Raw genomic sequence first — 23,404 nt, 5'->3', positions numbered from 1 at the left:
TGTTGTTGCTGGCATCACTCTCCAACCCTGTTGTTGCTGGCATCACTCTCCAACCCTGGTGTTGCTGGCATCACTCTCCAACCCTGTTGTTGCTGGCATCACTCTCCAACCCTGTTGTTGCTGGCATCACTCTCCAACCCTGGTGTTGCTGGCATCACTCTCCAACCCTGTTGTTGCTGGCATCACTCTCCAGCCCTGGTGTTGCTGGCATCACTCTCCAACCCTGTTGTTGCTGGCATCACTCTCCAACCCTGGTGTTGCTGGCATCACTCTCCAACCCTGTTGTTGCTGGCATCACTCTCCAACCCTGGTGTTGCTGGCATCACTCTCCAACCCTGTTGTTGCTGGCATCACTCTCCAGCCCTGGTGTTGCTGGCATCACTCTCCAACCCTGTTGTTGCTGGCATCACTCTCCAACCCTGTTGTTGCTGGCATCACTCTCCAACCCATAACCCTGGTTTTGCTGGCATCACTCTCCAACCCTGTTGTTGCTGGCATCACTCTCCAACCCTGGTGTTGCTGGCATCACTCTCCAACCCTGTTGTTGCTGGCATCACTCTCCAACCCTGGTGTTGCTGGCATCACTCTCCAACCCTGTTGTTGCTGGCATCACTCTCCAGCCCTGGTGTTGCTGGCATCACTCTCCAACCCTGTTGTTGCTGGCATCACTCTCCAACCCTGTTGTTGCTGGCATCACTCTCCAACCCATAACCCTGGTGTTGCTGGCATCACTCTCCAACCCTGTTGTTGCTGGCATCACTCTCCAACCCACAACCCTGTTGTTGCTGGCATCACTCTCCAACCCTGGTGTTGCTGGCATCACTCTCCAACCCTGGTGTTGCTGGCATCACTCTCCAACCCATAACCCTGGTGTTGCTGGCATCACTCTCCAACCCTGTTGTTGCTGGCATCACTCTCCAACCCATAACCCTGGTGTTGCTGGTATCACTCTCCAACCCTGGTGTTGCTGGCATCAGTCTCCAACCCATAACCCTGGTGTTGCTGGCATCACTCTCCAGCCCTGGTGTTGCTGGCATCACTCTCCAGCCCACAACCCTGGTGTTGCTGGCATCACTCTCCAACCCACAACCCTGGTGTTGCTGGCATCACTCTCCAACCCTGTTGTTGCTGGCATCACTCTCCAACCCTGTTGTTGCTGGCATCACTCTCCAACCCTGGTGTTGCTGGCATCACTCTCCAACCCACAACCCTGTTGTTGCTGGCATCACTCTCCAACCCTGTTGTTGCTGGCATCACTCTCCAACCCTGGTGTTGCTGGCATCACTCTCCAACCCTGTTGTTGCTGGCATCACTCTCCAACCCTGTTGTTGCTGGCATCACTCTCCAACCCTGGTGTTGCTGGCATCACTCTCCAACCCTGTTGTTGCTGGCATCACTCTCCAGCCCTGGTGTTGCTGGCATCACTCTCCAACCCTGTTGTTGCTGGCATCACTCTCCAACCCTGTTGTTGCTGGCACCACTCTCCAACCCTTTTGTTGCTGGCATCACTCTCCAACCCACAACCCTGGTGTTGCTGGCATCACTCTCCAACCCACAACCCTGGTGTTGCTGGCATCACTCTCCAACCCTTTTGTTGCTGGCATCACTCTCCAACCCTGTTGTTGCTGGCATCACTCTCCAACCCTGGTGTTGCTGGCATCACTCTCCAACCCACAACCCTGTTGTTGCTGGCATCACTCTCCAACCCTGTTGTTGCTGGCATCACTCTCCAACCCTGGTGTTGCTGGCATCACTCTCCAACCCTGTTGTTGCTGGCATCACTCTCCAACCCTGTTGTTGCTGGCATCACTCTCCAACCCTGTTGTTGCTGGCATCACTCTCCAACCCTGGTGTTGCTGGCATCACTCTCCAGCCCTGGTGTTGCTGGCATCACTCTCCAACCCTGTTGTTGCTGGCATCACTCTCCAACCCTGGTGTTGCTGGCATCACTCTCCAACCCTGGTGTTGCTGGCATCACTCTCCAACCCTGTTGTTGCTGGCATCACTCTCCAACCCTGTTGTTGCTGGCATCACTCTCCAACCCTTTTGTTGCTGGCATCACTCTCCAACCCACAACCCTGGTGTTGCTGGCATCACTCTCCAACCCACAACCCTGGTGTTGCTGGCATCACTCTCCAACCCTGTTGTTGCTGGCATCACTCTCCAACCCTGTTGTTGCTGGCATCACTCTCCAACCCTGGTGTTGCTGGCATCACTCTCCAACCCACAACCCTGTTGTTGCTGGCATCACTCTCCAACCCTCTTGTTGCTGGCATCACTCTCCAACCCTGGTGTTGCTGGCATCACTCTCCAACCCTGTTGTTGCTGGCATCACTCTCCAACCCTGTTGTTGCTGGCATCACTCTCCAACCCTGGTGTTGCTGGCATCACTCTCCAACCCTGTTGTTGCTGGCATCACTCTCCAGCCCTGGTGTTGCTGGCATCACTCTCCAACCCTGTTGTTGCTGGCATCACTCTCCAACCCTGGTGTTGCTGGCATCACTCTCCAACCCTGTTGTTGCTGGCATCACTCTCCAACCCTGTTGTTGCTGGCATCACTCTCCAACCCATAACCCTGGTGTTGCTGGCATCACTCTCCAACCCTGTTGTTGCTGGCATCACTCTCCAACCCACAACCCTGTTGTTGCTGGCATCACTCTCCAACCCTGGTGTTGCTGGCATCACTCTCCAACCCTGGTGTTGCTGGCATCACTCTCCAACCCATAACCCTGGTGTTGCTGGCATCACTCTCCAACCCTGTTGTTGCTGGCATCACTCTCCAACCCATAACCCTGGTGTTGCTGGTATCACTCTCCAACCCTGGTGTTGCTGGCATCAGTCTCCAACCCAGAACCCTGGTGTTGCTGGCATCACTCTCCAGCCCTGGTGTTGCTGGCATCATTCTCCAGCCCACAACCCTGGTGTTGCTGGCATCACTCTCCAACCCACAACCCTGGTGTTGCTGGCATCACTCTCCAACCCTGTTGTTGCTGGCATCACTCTCCAACCCTGGTGTTGCTGGCATCACTCTCCAACCCTGGTGTTGCTGGCATCACTCTCCAACCCACAACCCTGTTGTTGCTGGCATCACTCTCCAACCCTGGTGTTGCTGGCATCACTCTCCAACCCTGTTGTTGCTGGCATCACTCTCCAACCCTGGTGTTGCTGGCATCACTCTCCAACCCACAACCCTGGTGTTGCTGGCATCACTCTCCAACCCACAACCCTGGTGTTGCTGGCATCACTCTCCAACCCTGTTGTTGCTGGCATCACTCTCCAACCCTGTTGTTGCTGGCATCACTCTCCAACCCTGGTGTTGCTGGCATCACTCTCCAACCCACAACCCTGTTGTTGCTGGCATCACTCTCCAACCCTGGTGTTGCTGGCATCACTCTCCAACCCTGTTGTTGCTGGCATCACTCTCCAACCCTGTTGTTGCTGGCATCACTCTCCAACCCTGGTGTTGCTGGCATCACTCTCCAACCCTGTTGTTGCTGGCATCACTCTCCAGCCCTGGTGTTGCTGGCATCACTCTCCAACCCTGTTGATGCTGGCATCACTCTCCAACCCTGTTGTTGCTGGCACCACTCTCCAACCCTTTTGTTGCTGGCATCACTCTCCAACCCACAACCCTGGTGTTGCTGGCATCACTCTCCAACCCTGTTGTTGCTGGCATCACTCTCCAACCCTGCTGTTGCTGGCATCACTCTCCAACCCACAACCCTGTTGTTGCTGGCATCACTCTCCAACCCTGTTGTTGCTGGCATCACTCTCCAACCCTGGTGTTGCTGGCATCACTCTCCAACCCTGTTGTTGCTGGCATCACTCTCCAGCCCTGGTGTTGCTGGCATCACTCTCCAACCCTGTTGTTGCTGGCATCACTCTCCAACCCTGGTGTTGCTGGCATCACTCTCCAACCCTGTTGTTGCTGGCATCACTCTCCAACCCTGGTGTTGCTGGCATCACTCTCCAACCCTGTTGTTGCTGGCATCACTCTCCAGCCCTGGTGTTGCTGGCATCACTCTCCAACCCTGTTGTTGCTGGCATCACTCTCCAACCCTGTTGTTGCTGGCATCACTCTCCAACCCTGGTGTTGCTGGCATCACTCTCCAACCCTGTTGTTGCTGGCATCACTCTCCAACCCTGTTGTTGCTGGCATCACTCTCCAACCCTTTTGTTGCTGGCATCACTCTCCAACCCACAACCCTGGTGTTGCTGGCATCACTCTCCAACCCACAACCCTGGTGTTGCTGGCATCACTCTCCAACCCTGTTGTTGCTGGCATCACTCTCCAACCCTGTTGTTGCTGGCATCACTCTCCAACCCTGGTGTTGCTGGCATCACTCTCCAACCCACAACCCTGTTGTTGCTGGCATCACTCTCCAACCCTGTTGTTGCTGGCATCACTCTCCAACCCTGGTGTTGCTGGCATCACTCTCCAACCCTGTTGTTGCTGGCATCACTCTCCAACCCTGTTGTTGCTGGCATCACTCTCCAACCCTGGTGTTGCTGGCATCACTCTCCAACCCTGTTGTTGCTGGCATCACTCTCCAGCCCTGGTGTTGCTGGCATCACTCTCCAACCCTGTTGTTGCTGGCATCACTCTCCAACCCTGGTGTTGCTGGCATCACTCTCCAACCCTGTTGTTGCTGGCATCACTCTCCAACCCTGGTGTTGCTGGCATCACTCTCCAACCCTGTTGTTGCTGGCATCACTCTCCAACCCTGTTGTTGCTGGCATCACTCTCCAACCCTGGTGTTGCTGGCATCACTCTCAAACCCTGTTGTTGCTGGCATCACTCTCCAACTCTGTTGTTGCTGGCATCACTCTCCAACCCTGTTGTTGCTGGCATCACTCTCCAACCCTGTTGTTGCTGGCATCACTCTCCAACCCTGTTGTTGCTGGCATCACTCTCCAACCCTGTTGTTGCTGGCATCACTCTCCAACCCTGTTGTTGCTGGCATCACTCTCCAACCCACAACCCTGGTGTTGCTGGCATCACTCTCCAACCCTGGTGTTGCTGGCGTCACTCTCCAACCCTGTTGTTGCTGGCATCACTCTCCAACCCTGGTGTTGCTGGCATCACTCTCCAACCCTGTTGTTGCTGGCATCACTCTCCAACCCTGTTGTTGCTGGCATCACTCTCCAACCCTGGTGTTAATGGCATCACTCTCCAACCCTGTTGTTGCTGGCATCACTCTCCAACCCTGTTGTTGCTGGCATCACTCTCCAACCCTGGTGTTGCTGGCATCACTCTCCAACCCACAACCCTGTTGTTGCTGGCATCACTCTCCAACCCTGTTGTTGCTGGCATCACTCTCCAACCCTGTTGTTGCTGGCATCACTCTCCAACCCTGTTGTTGCTGGCATCACTCTCCAACCCTGTTGTTGCTGGCATCACTCTCCAACCCTGGTGTTGCTGGCATCACTCTCCAACCCTGTTGTTGCTGGCATCACTCTCCAACCCTGTTGTTGCTGGCATCACTCTCCAACCCTGGTGTTGCTGGCATCACTCTCCAACCCTGTTGTTGCTGGCATCACTCTCCAACTCTGTTGTTGCTGGCATCACTCTCCAACCCTGGTGTTGCTGGCATCACTCTCCAACCCTGTTGTTGCTGGCATCACTCTCCAACCCTGGTGTTGCTGGCATCACTCTCCAACCCTGTTGTTGCTGGCATCACTCTCCAGCCCTGGTGTTGCTGGCATCACTCTCCAACCCTGTTGTTGCTGGCATCACTCTCCAACCCTGTTGTTGCTGGCATCACTCTCCAACCCATAACCCTGGTGTTGCTGGCATCACTCTCCAACCCTCAACCCTGTTGTTGCTGGCATCACTCTCCAACCCTGGTGTTGCTGGCATCACTCTCCAACCCTGGTGTTGCTGGCATCACTCTCCAACCCATAACCCTGGTGTTGCTGGCATCACTCTCCAACCCTGTTGTTGCTGGCATCACTCTCCAACCCATAACCCTGGTGTTGCTGGTATCACTCTCCAACCCTGGTGTTGCTGGCATCAGTCTCCAACCCATAACCCTGGTGTTGCTGGCATCACTCTCCAGCCCTGGTGTTGCTGGCATCACTCTCCAGCCCACAACCCTGGTGTTGCTGGCATCACTCTCCAACCCACAACCCTGGTGTTGCTGGCATCACTCTCCAACCCTGTTGTTGCTGGCATCACTCTCCAACCCTGTTGTTGCTGGCATCACTCTCCAACCCTGCTGTTGCTGGCATCACTCTCCAACCCACAACCCTGTTGTTGCTGGCATCACTCTCCAACCCTGTTGTTGCTGGCATCACTCTCCAACCCTGGTGTTGCTGGCATCACTCTCCAACCCTGTTGTTGCTGGCATCACTCTCCAACCCTGTTGTTGCTGGCATCACTCTCCAACCCTGGTGTTGCTGGCATCACTCTCCAACCCTGTTGTTGCTGGCATCACTCTCCAACCCTGTTGTTGCTGGCACCACTCTCCAACCCTTTTGTTGCTGGCATCACTCTCCAACCCACAACCCTGGTGTTGCTGGCATCACTCTCCAACCCACAACCCTGGTGTTGCTGGCATCACTCTCCAACCCTGTTGTTGCTGGCATCACTCTCCAACCCTGTTGTTGCTGGCATCACTCTCCAACCCTGGTGTTGCTGGCATCACTCTCCAACCCACAACCCTGTTGTTGCTGGCATCACTCTCCAACCCTGTTGTTGCTGGCATCACTCTCCAACCCTGGTGTTGCTGGAATCACTCTCCAACCCTGTTGTTGCTGGCATCACTCTCCAACCCTGTTGTTGCTGGCATCACTCTCCAACCCTGTTGTTGCTGGCATCACTCTCCAACCCTGGTGTTGCTGGCATCACTCTCCAACCCTGTTGTTGCTGGCATCACTCTCCAACCCTGTTGTTGCTGGCATCACTCTCCAACCCTTTTGTTGCTGGCATCACTCTCCAACCCACAACCCTGGTGTTGCTGGCATCACTCTCCAACCCACAACCCTGGTGTTGCTGGCATCACTCTCCAACCCTGTTGTTGCTGGCATCACTCTCCAACCCTGTTGTTGCTGGCATCACTCTCCAACCCTGGTGTTGCTGGCATCACTCTCCAACCCACAACCCTGTTGTTGCTGGCATCACTCTCCAACCCTGTTGTTGCTGGCATCACTCTCCAACCCTGGTGTTGCTGGCATCACTCTCCAACCCTGTTGTTGCTGGCATCACTCTCCAACCCTGTTGTTGCTGGCATCACTCTCCAACCCTGGTGTTGCTGGCATCACTCTCCAACCCTGTTGTTGCTGGCATCACTCTCCAGCCCTGGTGTTGCTGGCATCACTCTCCAACCCTGTTGTTGCTGGCATCACTCTCCAACCCTGGTGTTGCTGGCATCACTCTCCAACCCTGTTGTTGCTGGCATCACTCTCCAACCCTGGTGTTGCTGGCATCACTCTCCAACCCTGTTGTTGCTGGCATCACTCTCCAACCCTGTTGTTGCTGGCATCACTCTCCAACCCTGGTGTTGCTGGCATCACTCTCAAACCCTGTTGTTGCTGGCATCACTCTCCAACTCTGTTGTTGCTGGCATCACTCTCCAACCCTGTTGTTGCTGGCATCACTCTCCAACCCTGTTGTTGCTGGCATCACTCTCCAACCCTGTTGTTGCTGGCATCACTCGCCAACCCTGTTGTTGCTGGCATCACTCTCCAACCCTGTTGTTGCTGGCATCACTCTCCAACCCACAACCCTGGTGTTGCTGGCATCACTCTCCAACCCTGGTGTTGCTGGCGTCACTCTCCAACCCTGTTGTTGCTGGCATCACTCTCCAACCCTGGTGTTGCTGGCATCACTCTCCAACCCTGTTGTTGCTGGCATCACTCTCCAACCCTGTTGTTGCTGGCATCACTCTCCAACCCTGGTGTTAATGGCATCACTCTCCAACCCTGTTGTTGCTGGCATCACTCTCCAACCCTGTTGTTGCTGGCATCACTCTCCAACCCTGGTGTTGCTGGCATCACTCTCCAACCCACAACCCTGTTGTTGCTGGCATCACTCTCCAACCCTGTTGTTGCTGGCATCACTCTCCAACCCTGTTGTTGCTGGCATCACTCTCCAACCCTGTTGTTGCTGGCATCACTCTCCAACCCTGTTGTTGCTGGCATCACTCTCCAACCCTGGTGTTGCTGGCATCACTCTCCAACCCTGTTGTTGCTGGCATCACTCTCCAACCCTGTTGTTGCTGGCATCACTCTCCAACCCTGGTGTTGCTGGCATCACTCTCCAACCCTGTTGTTGCTGGCATCACTCTCCAACTCTGTTGTTGCTGGCATCACTCTCCAACCCTGTTGTTGCTGGCATCACTCTCCAACCCTGTTGTTGCTGGCATCACTCTCCAACCCTGTTGTTGCTGGCATCACTCTCCAACCCTGGTGTTGCTGGCATCACTCTCCAACCCTGTTGTTGCTGGCATCACTCTCCAGCCCTGGTGTTGCTGGCATCACTCTCCAACCCTGTTGTTGCTGGCATCACTCTCCAACCCTGGTGTTGCTGGCATCACTCTCCAAACCTGGTGTTGCTGGCATCACTCTCCAACCCTGTTGTTGCTGGCATCACTCTCCAACCCTGGTGTTGCTGGCATCACTCTCCAACCCATAACCCTGGTGTTGCTGGCATCACTCTCCAACTCCATAGACACCAAACGCTGTGGTTCTTTTTCTCCCCAGGTTGTGTTTCTCTGGAGCCAGAGAGGGTCACCTGCCTTACCTGTTGGCCATGATCCACCTGAAAAACTGCACCCCTATTCCCGCTCTGCTAGTCTGTGTAAGTTACTGTGCCCCTATTCCCACTCTGCTAGTCTGTGTAAATTACTGTGCCCCTATTCCCACTCTGCTAGTCTGTGTAAGTTACTGTGCCCCTATTCCCACTCTGCTAGTCTGTGTAAGTTACTGTGCCCCTATTCCCGCTCTGCTAGTCTGTGTAAGTTATTGTGCCCCTATTCCCACTCTGCTAGTCTGTGTAAGTTACTGTGCCCCTATTCCCACTCTGCTAGTCTGTGTAAGTTATTGTGCCCCTATTCCCACTCTGCTAGTCTGTGTAAGTTATTGTGCTCCTATTCCCACTCTGCTAGTTTGTGTAAGTTATTGTGCCCCTATTCCCACTCTGCTAGTCTATGTAAGTTATTGTGACCCTATTCCCGCTCTGCTAGTCTGTGTAAATTAGCCCCATTCTTGCCTGCATTTGCCCACAGTTCCTATAGCCCCAAACCCCAGGGATACACTAGTTCCTATAGCCCCAAACCCCAGGGCTGTGTTAGTTCCTATAGCCCCAAACCCCAGGGCTGTGTTAGTTCCTATAGCCCCAAACCCCAGGGCTGTGTTAGTTCCTATAGCCCCAAACCCCAGGGCTGTTCTAGTTCCTATAACCCCAAACCCCAGGGCTGTGTTAGTTCCTATAGCCCCAAACCCCAGGGCTGTGTTAGTTCCTATAGCCCCAAACCCCAGGGCTGTGTTAGTTCCTATAGCCCCAAACCCCAGGGCTGTGTTAGTTCCTATAGCCCCAAACCCCAAGGCTGTGTTAGTTCCTATAACCCCAAACCCCAGGGCTGTACTAGTTCCTATAGCCCCAAACCCCAGGGCTGTACTAGTTCCTATAGCCCCAAACCCCAGGGCTGTGTTAGTTCCTATAGCCCCAAACCCCAGGGCTGTGTTAGTTCCTATAGCCCCAAACCCCAGGGCTGTACTAGTTCCTATAGCCCCAAACCCCAGGGCTGTGTTAGTTCCTATAGCCCCAAACCCCAGGGCTGTGTTAGTTCCTATGGCCCCAAACCCCAGGGCTGTGTTAGTTCCTATAGCCCCAAACCCCAGGGCTGTGCTAGTTCCTATAGCCCCAAACCCCAGGGTTGTACTAGTTCCTATAGCCCCAAACCCCAGGGCTGTGTTAGTTCCTATAGCCCCAAACCCCAGGGCTGTACTAGTTCCTATAGCCCCAAACCCCAGGGCTGTGTTAGTTCCTATAACCCCAAACCCCAGGGCTGTGTTAGTTCCTATAGCCCCAAACCCCAGGGCTGTGTTAGTTCCTATAGCCCCAAACCCCAGGGCTGTGTTAGTTCCTATAGCCCCAAACCCCAGGGCTGTGTTAGTTCCTATAGCCCCAACCCCCAGGGCTGTACTAGTTCCTATAGCCCCAAACCCCAGGGCTGTGTTAGTTCCTATAGCCCCAAACCCCAGGGCTGTGTTAGTTCCTATAGCCCCAAACCCCAGGGCTGTGTTAGTTCCTATAGCCCCAAACCCCAGGGCTGTGTTAGTTCCTATAGCCCCAAACCCCAGGGCTGTGTTAGTTCCTATAGTCCCAAACCCCAGGGCTGTGTTAGTTCCTATAGCCCCAAACCCCAGGGCTGTACTAGTTCCTATAGCCCCAAACCCCAGGGCTGTGTTAGTTCCTATAACCCCAAACCCCAGGGCTGTGTTAGTTCCTATAGCCCCAAACCCCAGGGTTGTACTAGTTCCTATAGCCCCAAACCCCAGGGCTGTGTTAGTTCCTATAGCCCCAAACCCCAGGGCTGTACTAGTTCCTATAGCCCCAAACCCCAGGGCTGTGTTAGTTCCTATAACCCCAAACCCCAGGGCTGTGTTAGTTCCTATAGCCCCAAACCCTAGGGCTGTGTTAGTTCCTATAGCCCCAAACCCCAGGGCTGTGTTAGTTCCTATAGCCCCAAACCCCAGGGCTGTGTTAGTTCCTATAGCCCCAAACCCCAGGGCTGTTCTAGTTCCTATAGCCCCAAACCCCAGGGCTGTGTTAGTTCCTATAGCCCCAAACCCCAGGGCTGTGTTAGTTCCTATAGCCCCAAACCCCAGGGCTGTGTTAGTTCCTATAGCCCCAAACCCCAGGGCTGTGTTAGTTCCTATAGCCCCAAACCCCAGGGCTGTGTTAGTTCCTATAGCCCCAAACCCCAGGGCTGTGTTAGTTCCTATGGTCCCAAACCCCAGGGCTGTGTTAGTTCCTATAGCCCCAAACTCCAGGGCTGTGCTAGTTCCTATAGCCCCAAACCCCAGGGTTGTACTAGTTCCTATAGCCCCAAACCCCAGGGCTGTGTTAGTTCCTATAGCCCCAAACCCCAGGGCTGTGTTAGTTCCTATAGCCCCAAACCCCAGGGCTGTGTTAGTTCCTATAGCCCTAAACCCCAGGGTTGTACTAGTTCCTATAGCCCCAAACCCCAGGGCTGTGTTAGTTCCTATAGCCCCAAACCCCAGGGCTGTGTTAGTTCCTATAGCCCCAAACCCCAGGGCTGTGTTAGTTCCTATAGTCCCAAACCCCAGGGCTGTGTTAGTTCCTATAGCCCCAAACCCCAGGGCTGTACTAGTTCCTATAGCCCCAAACCCCAGGGCTGTGTTAGTTCCTATAACCCCAAACCCCAGGGCTGTGTTAGTTCCTATAGCCCCAAACCCCAGGGTTGTACTAGTTCCTATAGCCCCAAACCCCAGGGCTGTGTTAGTTCCTATAGCCCCAAACCCCAGGGCTGTACTAGTTCCTATAGCCCCAAACCCCAGGGCTGTGTTAGTTCCTATAACCCCAAACCCCAGGGCTGTGTTAGTTCCTATAGCCCCAAACCCCAGGGCTGTGTTAGTTCCTATAGCCCCAAACCCCAGGGCTGTGTTAGTTCCTATAGCCCCAAACCCCAGGGCTGTGTTAGTTCCTATAGCCCCAAACCCCAGGGCTGTTCTAGTTCCTATAGCCCCAAACCCCAGGGCTGTGTTAGTTCCTATAGCCCCAAACCCCAGGGCTGTGTTAGTTCCTATAGCCCCAAACCCCAGGGCTGTGTTAGTTCCTATAGCCCCAAACCCCAGGGCTGTGTTAGTTCCTATAGCCCCAAACCCCAGGGCTGTGTTAGTTCCTATAGCCCCAAACCCCAGGGCTGTGTTAGTTCCTATGGCCCCAAACCCCAGGGCTGTGTTAGTTCCTATAGCCCCAAACCCCAGGGCTGTGCTAGTTCCTATAGCCCCAAACCCCAGGGTTGTACTAGTTCCTATAGCCCCAAACCCCAGGGCTGTGTTAGTTCCTATAGCCCCAAACCCCAGGGCTGTGTTAGTTCCTATAGCCCCAAACCCCAGGGCTGTGTTAGTTCCTATAGCCCCAAACCCCAGGGTTGTACTAGTTCCTATAGCCCCAAACCCCAGGGCTGTGTTAGTTCCTATAGCCCCAACCCCCAGGGCTGTGTTAGTTCCTATAGCCCCAAACCCCAGGGCTACACTAGTTCCTAAAGCCCCAAACCCCAGGGCTGTGTTAGTTCCTATAGTCCCAAACCCCAGGGCTGTGTTAGTTCCTATAGCCCCAAACCCCAGGGCTGTGTTAGTTCCTATAGCCCCAAACCCCAGGGCTGTGTTAGTTCCTATAGCCCCAAACCCCAGGGCTGTGTTAGTTCCTATAGCCCCAAACCCCAGGGCTGTGTTAGTTCCTATAGCCCCAAACCCCAGGGCTGTGTTAGTTCCTATAGCCCCAAACCCCAGGGCTGTGTTAGTTCCTATAGCCCCAAACCCCAGGGTTGTACTAGTTCGTATAGCCCCAAACCCCAGGGCTGTGTTAGTTCCTATAGCCCCAAACCCCAGGGCTGTACTAGTTCCTATAGCCCCAAACCCCAGGGCTGTGTTAGTTCCTATAACCCCAAACCCCAGGGCTGTGTTAGTTCCTATAGCCCCAAACCCCAGGGCTGTGTTAGTTCCTATAGCCCCAAACCCCAGGGCTGTGTTAGTTCCTATAGCCCCAAACCCCAGGGCTGTGTTAGTTCCTATAGCCCCAAACCCCAGGGCTGTTCTAGTTCCTATAGCCCCAAACCCCAGGGCTGTGTTAGTTCCTATAGCCCCAAACCCCAGGGCTGTGTTAGTTCCTATAGCCCCAAACCCCAGGGCTGTGTTAGTTCCTATAGCCCCAAACCCCAGGGCTGTGTTAGTTCCTATAGCCCCAAACCCCAGGGCTGTGTTAGTTCCTATAACCCCAAACCCCAGGGCTGTGTTAGTTCCTATGGCCCCAAACCCCAGGGCTGTGTTAGTTCCTATAGCCCCAAACCCCAGGGCTGTGCTAGTTCCTATAGCCCCAAACCCCAGGGTTGTACTAGTTCCTATAGCCCCAAACCCCAGGGCTGTGTTAGTTCCTATAGCCCCAAACCCCAGGGCTGTGTTAGTTCCTATAGCCCCAAACCCCAGGGCTGTGTTAGTTCCTATAGCCCCAAACCCCAGGGCTGTGTTAGTTCCTATAGCCCCAAACCCCAGGGCTGTGTTAGTTCCTATAGCCCCAAACCCCAGGGCTGTGTTAGTTCCTATAGCCCCAAACCCCAGGGTTGTACTAGTTCCTATAGCCCCAAACCCCAGGGCTGTGTTAGTTCCTATAGCCCCAACCCCCAGGGCTGTGTTAGTTCCTATAGCCCCAAACCCCAGGGCTACACTAGTTCCTAAAGCCCCAAACCCCAGGGCTGTGTTAGTTCCTATAGTCCCAAACCCCAGGGCTGTGTTAGTTCCTATAGCCCCAAACCCCAGGGCTGTGTTAGTTCCTATAGCCCCAAACCCCAGGGCTGTGTTAGTTCCTATAGCCCCAAACCCCAGGTCTGTGTTAGTTCCTATAGCCCCAAACCCCAGGGCTGTGTTAGTTCCTATAGCCCCAAACCCCAGGGCTGTGTTAGTTCCTATAGCCCCAAACCCCAGGGTTGTACTAGTTCCTATAGCCCCAAACCCCAGGGCTGTTCTAGTTCCTATAGCCCCAAACCCCAGGGCTGTACTAGTTCCTATAGCCCCAAACCCCAGGGCTGTACTAGTTCCTATAGCCCCAACCCCCAGGGCTGTGTTAGTTCCTATAACCCCAAACCCCAGGGCTGTGTTAGTTCCTATAGCCCCAAACCCCAGGGCTACACTAGTTCCTATAGCCCCAAACCCCAGGGCTGTGTTAGTTCCTATAGCCCCAAACCCCAGGGCTGTACTAGTTCCTATAGCCCCAACCCCCAGGGCTGTACTAGTTCCTATAGCCCCAAACCCCAGGGCTGTACTAGTTCCTATAGCCCCAACCCCCAGGGCTGTGTTAGTTCCTATAGCCCCAAACCCCAGGGCTGTGTTATATAGCTTTGTGTATAATGTCTATGTTCATTGACCTCTGCTTCCCTCCTCCTCCTCCACAGTGCGGAGCCACCATTGTGATCCTGTGTATCGGAGAGACTCACAACCTGATCAACTATGTGTCGTTTATTAACTTCCTGTCCTATGGAGTGACCATCGCTGGCCTGCTGTACTATCGCTGGAAGAGACCCAACCTGCTACGACCCATCAAGGTACAGCAGGCCTATATCTGCTGCTACTATATCTGCTACTATATCTGCTGCTATATCTACTGCTACTATATCTACTGCTACTATATCTACTGCTATATCTAGTGCTACTATATCTACTGCTACTATATCTGGTGCTACTATATCTACTGCTATATCTAGTGCTACTATATCTACTGCTACTATATCTACTGCTACTATATCTACTGCTACTATATATGCTATTATATCTACTGCTACTATATCTACTGCTACTATATCTACTGCTACTATATCTACTGCTACTATATCTGATGCTACTATATCTACTGCTACTATATCTGCTACTATATCTGCTACTATATCTGCTACTATATCTGCTGCTACTATATCTACTGCTACTATATCTACTGCTACTATATCTGCTACTATATCTGCTGCTACTATATCTACTGCTACTATATCTACTATATCTACTGCTACTATATCTACTGCTACTATATCTACTGCTACTATATCTGCTACTATATCTGCTGCTACTATATCTACTGCTACTATATCTACTATATCTACTGCTACTATATCTGATGCTACTATATCTACTGCTACTATATCTGATGCTACTATATCTACTGCTACTATATCTGCTACTAAATCTGCTGCTATTATATCTACTGCTACTATATCTACTGCTACTATATCTGATGCTACTATATCTGCTACTATATCTGGTGCTACTATATCTGGTGCTACTATATCTGGTGCTACTATATCTACTGCTACTATATCTGCTGCTACTATATCTACTGATACTATATCTACTGCTACTATATCTACTGCTACTATATCTGCTACTATATCTGCTGCTACTATATCTGCTACTATATCTGGTGCTACTATATCTACTGCTACTATATCTACTGCTATATCTAGTGCTACTATATCTGCTACTATATCTGCTGCTACTATATCTGCTACTATATCTGATGCTACTATATCTACTGCTACTATATCTACTGCTATATCTAGTGCTACTATATCTGCTACTATATCTGCTGCTACTATATCTGCTACTATATCTGATGCTACTATATCTACTGCTACTATATCTACTGCTATATCTACTGCTACTATATCTGGTGCTATATCTACTGCTACTATATCTGCTACTATATCTGCTACTATATCTACTGCTGCTATATCTACTGCTACTATATCTGCTGCTACTATATCTGCTACTATATCTACTGCTACTATATCTACTGCTACTATATCTACTGCTACTATATCTACTGCTACTATATCTGCTACTATATCTACTGCTACTATATCTGGTGCTATATCTACTGCTACTATATCTGCTACTATATCTGCTGCTATATCTACTGCTGCTATATCTACTGCTACTATATCTGGTGCTATATCTACTGCTACTATATCTGCTACTATATCTGGTGCTACTATATCTGCTGCTACTATATCTGGTGCTACTATATCTGCTGCTACTATATCTGCTATTATATCTACTGCTACTATATCTGGTGCTACTATATCTACTGCTACTATATCTGCTGCTACTATATCTACTGCTACTATATCTACTGCTACTATATCTGCTACTATATCTGGTGCTACTATATCTACTGCTACTATATCTACTGCTACTATATCTGCTGCTACTATATCTGCTGCTACTATATCTACTGCTACTATATATGGTGCTACTATATCTGCTGCTACTATATCTGCTGCTACTATATCTGGTGCTACTATATCTACTGCTACTATATCTACTGCTACTATATCTGGTGCTACTATATCTACTGCTACTATATCTACTGCTACTATATCTGCTGCTACTATATCTGGTGCTACTATATCTACTGCTACTATATCTACTGCTACTATATCTACTGCTACTATATCTGCTGCTACTATATCTGGTGCTACTATATCTACTGCTACTATATCTACTGCTACTATATCTGCTGCTATATCTGCTGCTACTATATCTACTGCTACTATATCTACTGCTACTATATCTGGTGCTACTATATCTGCTACTATATCTGCTACTATATCTGCTGCTACTATATCTACTGCTACTATATCTACTGCTACTATATCTACTGCTACTATATCTGGTGCTACTATATCTACTGCTACTATATCTACTGCTACTATATCTACTGCTACTATATCTACTGCTACTATATCTGGTGCTACTATATCTACTGCTACTATATCTACTGCTACTATATCTGCTGCTACTATATCTGGTGCTACTATATCTACTGCTACTATATCTGCTGATACTATATCTACTACTATATCTACTGCTACTATATCTGCTGCTATATCTGCTGCTACTATATCTACTGCTACTATATCTACTGCTACTATATCTGGTTCTACTATATCTGCTACTATATCTGCTACTATATCTGCTGCTACTATATCTACTGCTACTATATCTACTGCTACTATATCTACTGCTACTATATCTGGTGCTACTATATCTACTGCTACTATATCTACTGCTACTATATCTACTGCTACTATATCTGCTACTATATCTGCTGCTACTATATCTACTGCTACTATATCTACTATATCTACTGCTACTATATCTGATGCTACTATATCTACTGCTACTATATCTGATGCTACTATATCTACTGCTACTATATCTGCTACTATATCTGCTGCTATTATATCTACTGCTACTATATCTACTGCTACTATATCTGATGCTACTATATCTGCTACTATATCTGGTGCTACTATATCTGGTGCTACTATATCTGGTGCTACTATATCTACTGCTACTATATCTGCTGCTACTATATCTACTGATACTATATCTACTGCTACTATATCTACTGCTACTATATCTGCTACTATATCTGCTGCTACTATATCTGCTACTATATCTGGTGCTACTATATCTACTGCTACTATATCTACTGCTATATCTACTGCTACTATATCTGCTACTATATCTGCTGCTACTATATCTGCTACTATATCTGATGCTACTATATCTACTGCTACTATATCTGCTGCTATATCTACTACTGCTATATCTACTGCTACTATATCTGGTGCTATATCTACTGCTACTATATCTGCTACTATATCTGCTACTATATCTACTGCTGCTATATCTACTGCTACTATATCTGCTGCTACTATATCTGCTACTATATCTACTGCTACTATATCTACTGCTACTATATCTACTGCTACTATATCTACTGCTACTATATCTGCTACTATATCTACTGCTACTATATCTGGTGCTATATCTACTGCTACTATATCTGCTACTATATCTGCTGCTATATCTACTGCTGCTATATCTACTGCTACTATATCTGGTGCTATATCTACTGCTACTATATCTGCTACTATATCTGGTGCTACTATATCTGCTGCTACTATATCTGGTGCTACTATATCTGCTGCTACTATATCTGCTATTATATCTACTGCTACTATATCTGGTGCTACTATATCTACTGCTACTATATCTGCTGCTACTATATCTACTGCTACTATATCTACTGCTACTATATCTGCTACTATATCTGGTGCTACTATATCTACTGCTACTATATCTACTGCTACTATATCTGCTGCTACTATATCTGCTGCTACTATATCTACTGCTACTATATATGGTGCTACTATATCTGCTGCTACTATATCTGCTGCTACTATATCTGGTGCTACTATATCTACTGCTACTATATCTACTGCTACTATATCTGGTGCTACTATATCTACTGCTACTATATCTACTGCTACTATATCTGCTGCTACTATATCTGGTGCTACTATATCTACTGCTACTATATCTACTGCTACTATATCTACTGCTACTATATCTGCTGCTACTATATCTGGTGCTACTATATCTACTGCTACTATATCTACTGCTACTATATCTGCTGCTATATCTGCTGCTACTATATCTACTGCTACTATATCTACTGCTACTATATCTGGTGCTACTATATCTGCTACTATATCTGCTACTATATCTGCTGCTACTATATCTACTGCTACTATATCTACTGCTACTATATCTACTGCTACTATATCTGGTGCTACTATATCTACTGCTACTATATCTACTGCTACTATATCTACTGCTACTATATCTAGTGCTACTATATCTACTGCTACTATATCTACTGCTACTATATCTGCTGCTACTATATCTGGTGCTACTATATCTACTGCTACTATATCTGCTGATACTATATCTACTACTATATCTACTGCTACTATATCTGCTGCTATATCTGCTGCTACTATATCTACTGCTACTATATCTACTGCTACTATATCTGGTTCTACTATATCTGCTACTATATCTGCTACTATATCTGCTGCTACTATATCTACTGCTACTATATCTACTGCTACTATATCTGGTGCTACTATATCTACTGCTACTATATCTACTGCTACTATATCTACTGCTACTATATCTACTGCTACTATATCTGGTGCTACTATATCTACTGCTACTATATCTACTGCTACTATATCTGCTGCTACTATATCTGCTGCTACTATATCTACTGCTACTATATCTACTGCTACTATATCTACTGCTACTATATCTGCTACTATATCTACTGCTACTATATCTACTGCTATTATATCTACTGCTACTATATCTACTGCTACTATATCTGGTGCTACTATATCTGGTGCTACTATATCTGCTACTATATCTACTGCTACTATATCTGCTGCTACTATATCTACTGCTACTATATCTGCTACTATATCTACTGCTACTATATCTGCTGCTACTATATCTACTGCTACTATATCTGCTACTATATCTACTGCTACTATATCTACTGCTATTATATCTACTGCTACTATATCTACAGCTACTATATCTGGTGCTGCTATATCTACTGCTACTATATCTACTGCTACTATATCTACTGCTACTATATCTGCTACTATATCTACTGCTACTATATCTGCTGCTACTATATCTGCTACTATATCTACTGCTACTATATCTGCTACTATATCTACTGCTACTATATCTACTGCTACTATATCTGCTACTATATCTACTGCTACTATATCTGCTGCTACTATATCTGCTACTATATCTACTGCTACTATATCTGCTACTATATCTACTGCTACTATATCTACTGCTACTATATCTGCTACTATATCTACTGCTACTATATCTGGTGCTACTATATCTGGTGCTACTATATCTACTGCTACTATATCTACTATATCTACTGCTACTATATCTACTGCTACTATATCTACTGCTACTATATCTACTGCTACTATATCTACTGCTACTATATCTACTATATCTACTGCTACTATATCTACTGCTACTATATCTACTGCTACTATATCTACTGCTACTATATCTGGTGCTACTATATCTGGTGCTACTATATCTACTGCTACTATATCTACTGCTACTATATCTGGTGCTACTATATCTGGTGCTACTATATCTACTGCTACTATATCTACTGCTACTATATCTGGTGCTACTATAGCTACTATATCTGGTGCTACTATATCTGGTGCTACTATATCTACTGCTACTATATCTACTGCTACTATATCTACTGCTACTATATCTGGTGCTACTATATCTGGTGCTACTATATCTACTGCTACTATATCTACTGCTACTATATCTGGTGCTACTATATCTGGTGCTACTATATCTACTGCTACTATATCTACTGCTACTATATCTACTGCTACTATATCTGGTGCTACTATATCTGGTGCTACTATATCTACTGCTACTATATCTACTGCTACTATATCTGGTGCTACTATATCTGGTGCTACTATATCTACTGCTACTATATCTACTGCTACTATATCTACTGCTACTATATCTGGTGCTACTATATCTGGTGCTACTATATCTACTGCTACTATATCTACTGCTACTATATCTGGTGCTACTATATCTGCTGCTACTATATCTGCTGCTACTATATCTGGTGCTACTATATCTACTATATCTACTGCTACTATATCTGATGCTACTATATCTGCTACTATATCTGCTGCTACTATATCTGCTGCTACTATATCTGGTGGTAGTATATCTACTATATCTGGGAACTATTTACTTGTGCACACCTTAACCAGGAAATGAACTGTAAGTCTATTACTGATGGGAAACCAGGAAATGAACTGTCAGTCTATTACTGATGGGAAACCAGGAAATGAACTGTCAGTCTATTACTGATGGGAAACCAGGAAATGAACTGTCATTCTATTACTGAATGGAAACCAGGAAATGAACTGTCAGTCTATTACTGATGGGAACCAGGAAATGAACTGTCAGTCTATTACTGATGGGAAACCAGGAAATGAACTGTCAGTCTATTACTGATGGGAAACCAGGAAATGAACTGTCATTCTATTACTGATGGGAAACCAGGAAATGAACTGTCAGTCTATTACTTCCTTCCTTCCTCTCCCTCCTCCCCCTCCCCCATCCTTCCCATCTTCCCTCTCCTCTCCCTCCTCCCCCTCCCCCATCCTTCCCATCCTCCCTCTTCTCTCCCCCCTCCCTCTATCCTCTACTCATTCCCCTTCTCTACTCTCCCTCCTCCCCCTCTCCCTTCAGGTGAGTGTGTTGGTCCCTATCAGTTACCTGGTGTTCTGGGCGGTGCTGCTGGGGTTCAGCCTGTACTCGGAGCCCGTGGTGTGTGGCATGGGGATCGTCATCATGCTCACCGGGGTACCCGTCTACTTCGTCGGAGTCCACTGGAAGAACAAGCCCAGATGTGTCTACAGGGTCGTGGGTGAGTGACTCCTACACTCCTTGTATTGCAAGTCCATGTAGGTCATTCACCAGACGCTCTTAGTCAGAGCAACTTACAGTCAACTAAGTTAGGTATGCTGTCGTCTCTGAATCGACACTGATAAGGCAGAATGACATGCTGTCGTCTCTGAATCAACACTGATAAGGCAGAATGACATGCTGCCGTCTCTGTATCGACACTGATAAGGCAGAATGACATGCTGCCGTTTCCATATCGACACTGATAAGGCAGAATGACATGCTGTCGTCTCTGTATCGACACTGATAAGGCAGAATGACATGCTGCCGTCTCTGCATCGACACTGATAAGGCAGAATGACATGCTGCCGTCTCTGTATCGACACTGATAAGGCAGCAGAATGACATGCTGCCGTCTCCGTATCGACACTGATAAGGCAGCAGAATGACATGCTGCCGTCTCCGTATCGACACTGATAAGGCAGAATGACATGCTGCCGTCTCTGTATCGACACTGATAAGGCAGAATGACATGCTGTCGTCTCTGTATCGACACTGATAAGGCAGAATGACATGCTGTCGTCTCTGTATCGACACTGATAAGGCAGCAGAATGACATGCTGTCGTCTCTGTATCGACACTGATAAGGCAGAATGACATGCTGTCGTCTCTGTATCGACACTGATAAGGCAGAATGACATGCTGCCGTCTCTGTATCAACACTGATAAGGCAGCAGAATGACATGCTGCCGTCTCCGTATCGACACTGATAAGGCAGAATGACATGCTGTCGTCTCTGTATCGACACTGATAAGGCAGAATGACATGCTGTCGTCTCTGTATCGACACTGATAAGGCAGAATGACATGCTGTCGTCTCTGTATCGACACTGATAAGGCAGAATGACATGCTGTCGTCTCTGAATCGACACTGATAAGGCAGAATGACATGCCGTCGTCTCTGTATCGACACTGATAAGGCAGAATGACATGCTGCTGTCTCTGCATCGACACTGATAAGGCAGCAGAATGACATGCTGTCGTCTCTGTATCGACACTGATAAGGCAGAATGACATGCTGCCGTCTCTGCATCGACACTGATAAGGCAGAATGACATGCTGCCGTCTCCGTATCGACACTGATAAGGCAGAATGACATGCTGCCGTCTGCAGGCTATGTGTCTTACAACAGAATTACATTTTTGTCATGCAGTTGTCATCTACCACTAGAGGGCAGTACACGCCTGCTTTTCCAGAGTCACCCAAACACTCTCATGTTGAGTCAAGTGTTGAAGTCAGGGACTTTACTGTATATGTCTCTGACCCCCTGCCTGTCTGTTCCAGAGTGTGTGACCTACGTGGGTCAGAAGCTGTGTTTCGTGGTGTTCCCCCAAGAAGACCTGTCAGAGATCACCCCCCTCACAGCCTCAGATAAACACATCGACTGAACGAGCTCCTCCTCACAGCCTCGGATAAACACAACAACTGAACGAGCCCCCCCCCCCCCCCCTCACAGCCTCGGATAAACACAATGACTGAACGAGCTCCCCCCTCACAGCCTCGGATAAACACAATGACTGAACGAGCGAACGAGCCCCCCCCCCTCACAGCCTCGGATAAACACAATGACTGAACGAGCGAACGAGCCCCCCCCCTCACAGCCTCGGATAAACACATCGACTGAACGAGTTCCTCCTCACAGCCTCGGATAAACACATTGACTGAACGAGCCCCCCCCTCACAGCCTCGGATAAACACAATGACTGAACGAGCCCCCCCTCACAGCCTCGGATAAACACATCGACTGAACGAGCCCCCCCCCTCACAGCCTCGGATAAACACAATGACTGAACGAGCCCCCCCATCACAGCCTCGGATAAACACAACGATTGAATGAGCCCCCCCTCACAGCCTCGGATAAACACAATGACTGAACGAGCCCCCTCTCACAGCCTCGGATAAACACAATGACTGAACGAGCGAACGAGCCCCCCCCCTCACAGCCTCGAATAAACACAATGACTGAACGAGCGAACGAGCCCCCCCCCTCACAGCCTCGGATAAACACATCGACTGAATGAGCCCCCCCTCACAGCCTCGGATAAACACAACGATTGAACGAGCCCCCCCCTCACAGCCTCGGATAAACACAACGATTGAATGAGCCCCCCCTCACAGCCTCGGCTAAACACATCGACTGAACGAGCCCCCCCTCCTCACAGCCTCGGATAAACACAACAACTGAAGGAACCCCCCCCCCCCCCCCCCTCCCCCTCACAGCCTCGGATAAACACAACAACTGAACGAGCCCCCCCCCTCACAGC

General features: G+C 49.0%; 1 protein-coding gene across 2 annotated transcripts in view; it reads left to right on the top strand.

Moving 5' to 3' along the window:
* The window catches only part of LOC110516700 (asc-type amino acid transporter 1), an 84,000-nt gene extending 61,394 nt beyond the window's left edge, over positions 1-22,606 (top strand). The window contains exons 8-11 of one of the 2 annotated variants that reach the window (XM_036963774.1): positions 8,704-8,800; positions 14,139-14,288; positions 20,926-21,103; positions 22,425-22,606. In XM_036963774.1, the coding sequence (XP_036819669.1) occupies positions 8,704-8,800; positions 14,139-14,288; positions 20,926-21,103; positions 22,425-22,528 (529 nt within the window). In that variant the 3' untranslated portion in view covers positions 22,529-22,606. Of the gene's footprint in view, positions 1-8,703; positions 9,191-14,138; positions 14,289-20,925; positions 21,104-22,424 lie in introns of both variants that reach the window. The other variant, XM_036963773.1, reaches the window with a different exon arrangement.
* The last annotated feature ends 798 nt before the right edge of the window (positions 22,607-23,404 follow it).

This window comes from Oncorhynchus mykiss, chromosome 26 (assembly GCF_013265735.2).
Source record: "Oncorhynchus mykiss isolate Arlee chromosome 26, USDA_OmykA_1.1, whole genome shotgun sequence".
NCBI classification, from domain to species: Eukaryota; Metazoa; Chordata; class Actinopteri; order Salmoniformes; family Salmonidae; genus Oncorhynchus; species Oncorhynchus mykiss.
The sequence above is the reverse complement of the archived record's forward strand: the minus strand, read 5'-3'. Positions and strand labels throughout refer to the sequence as shown.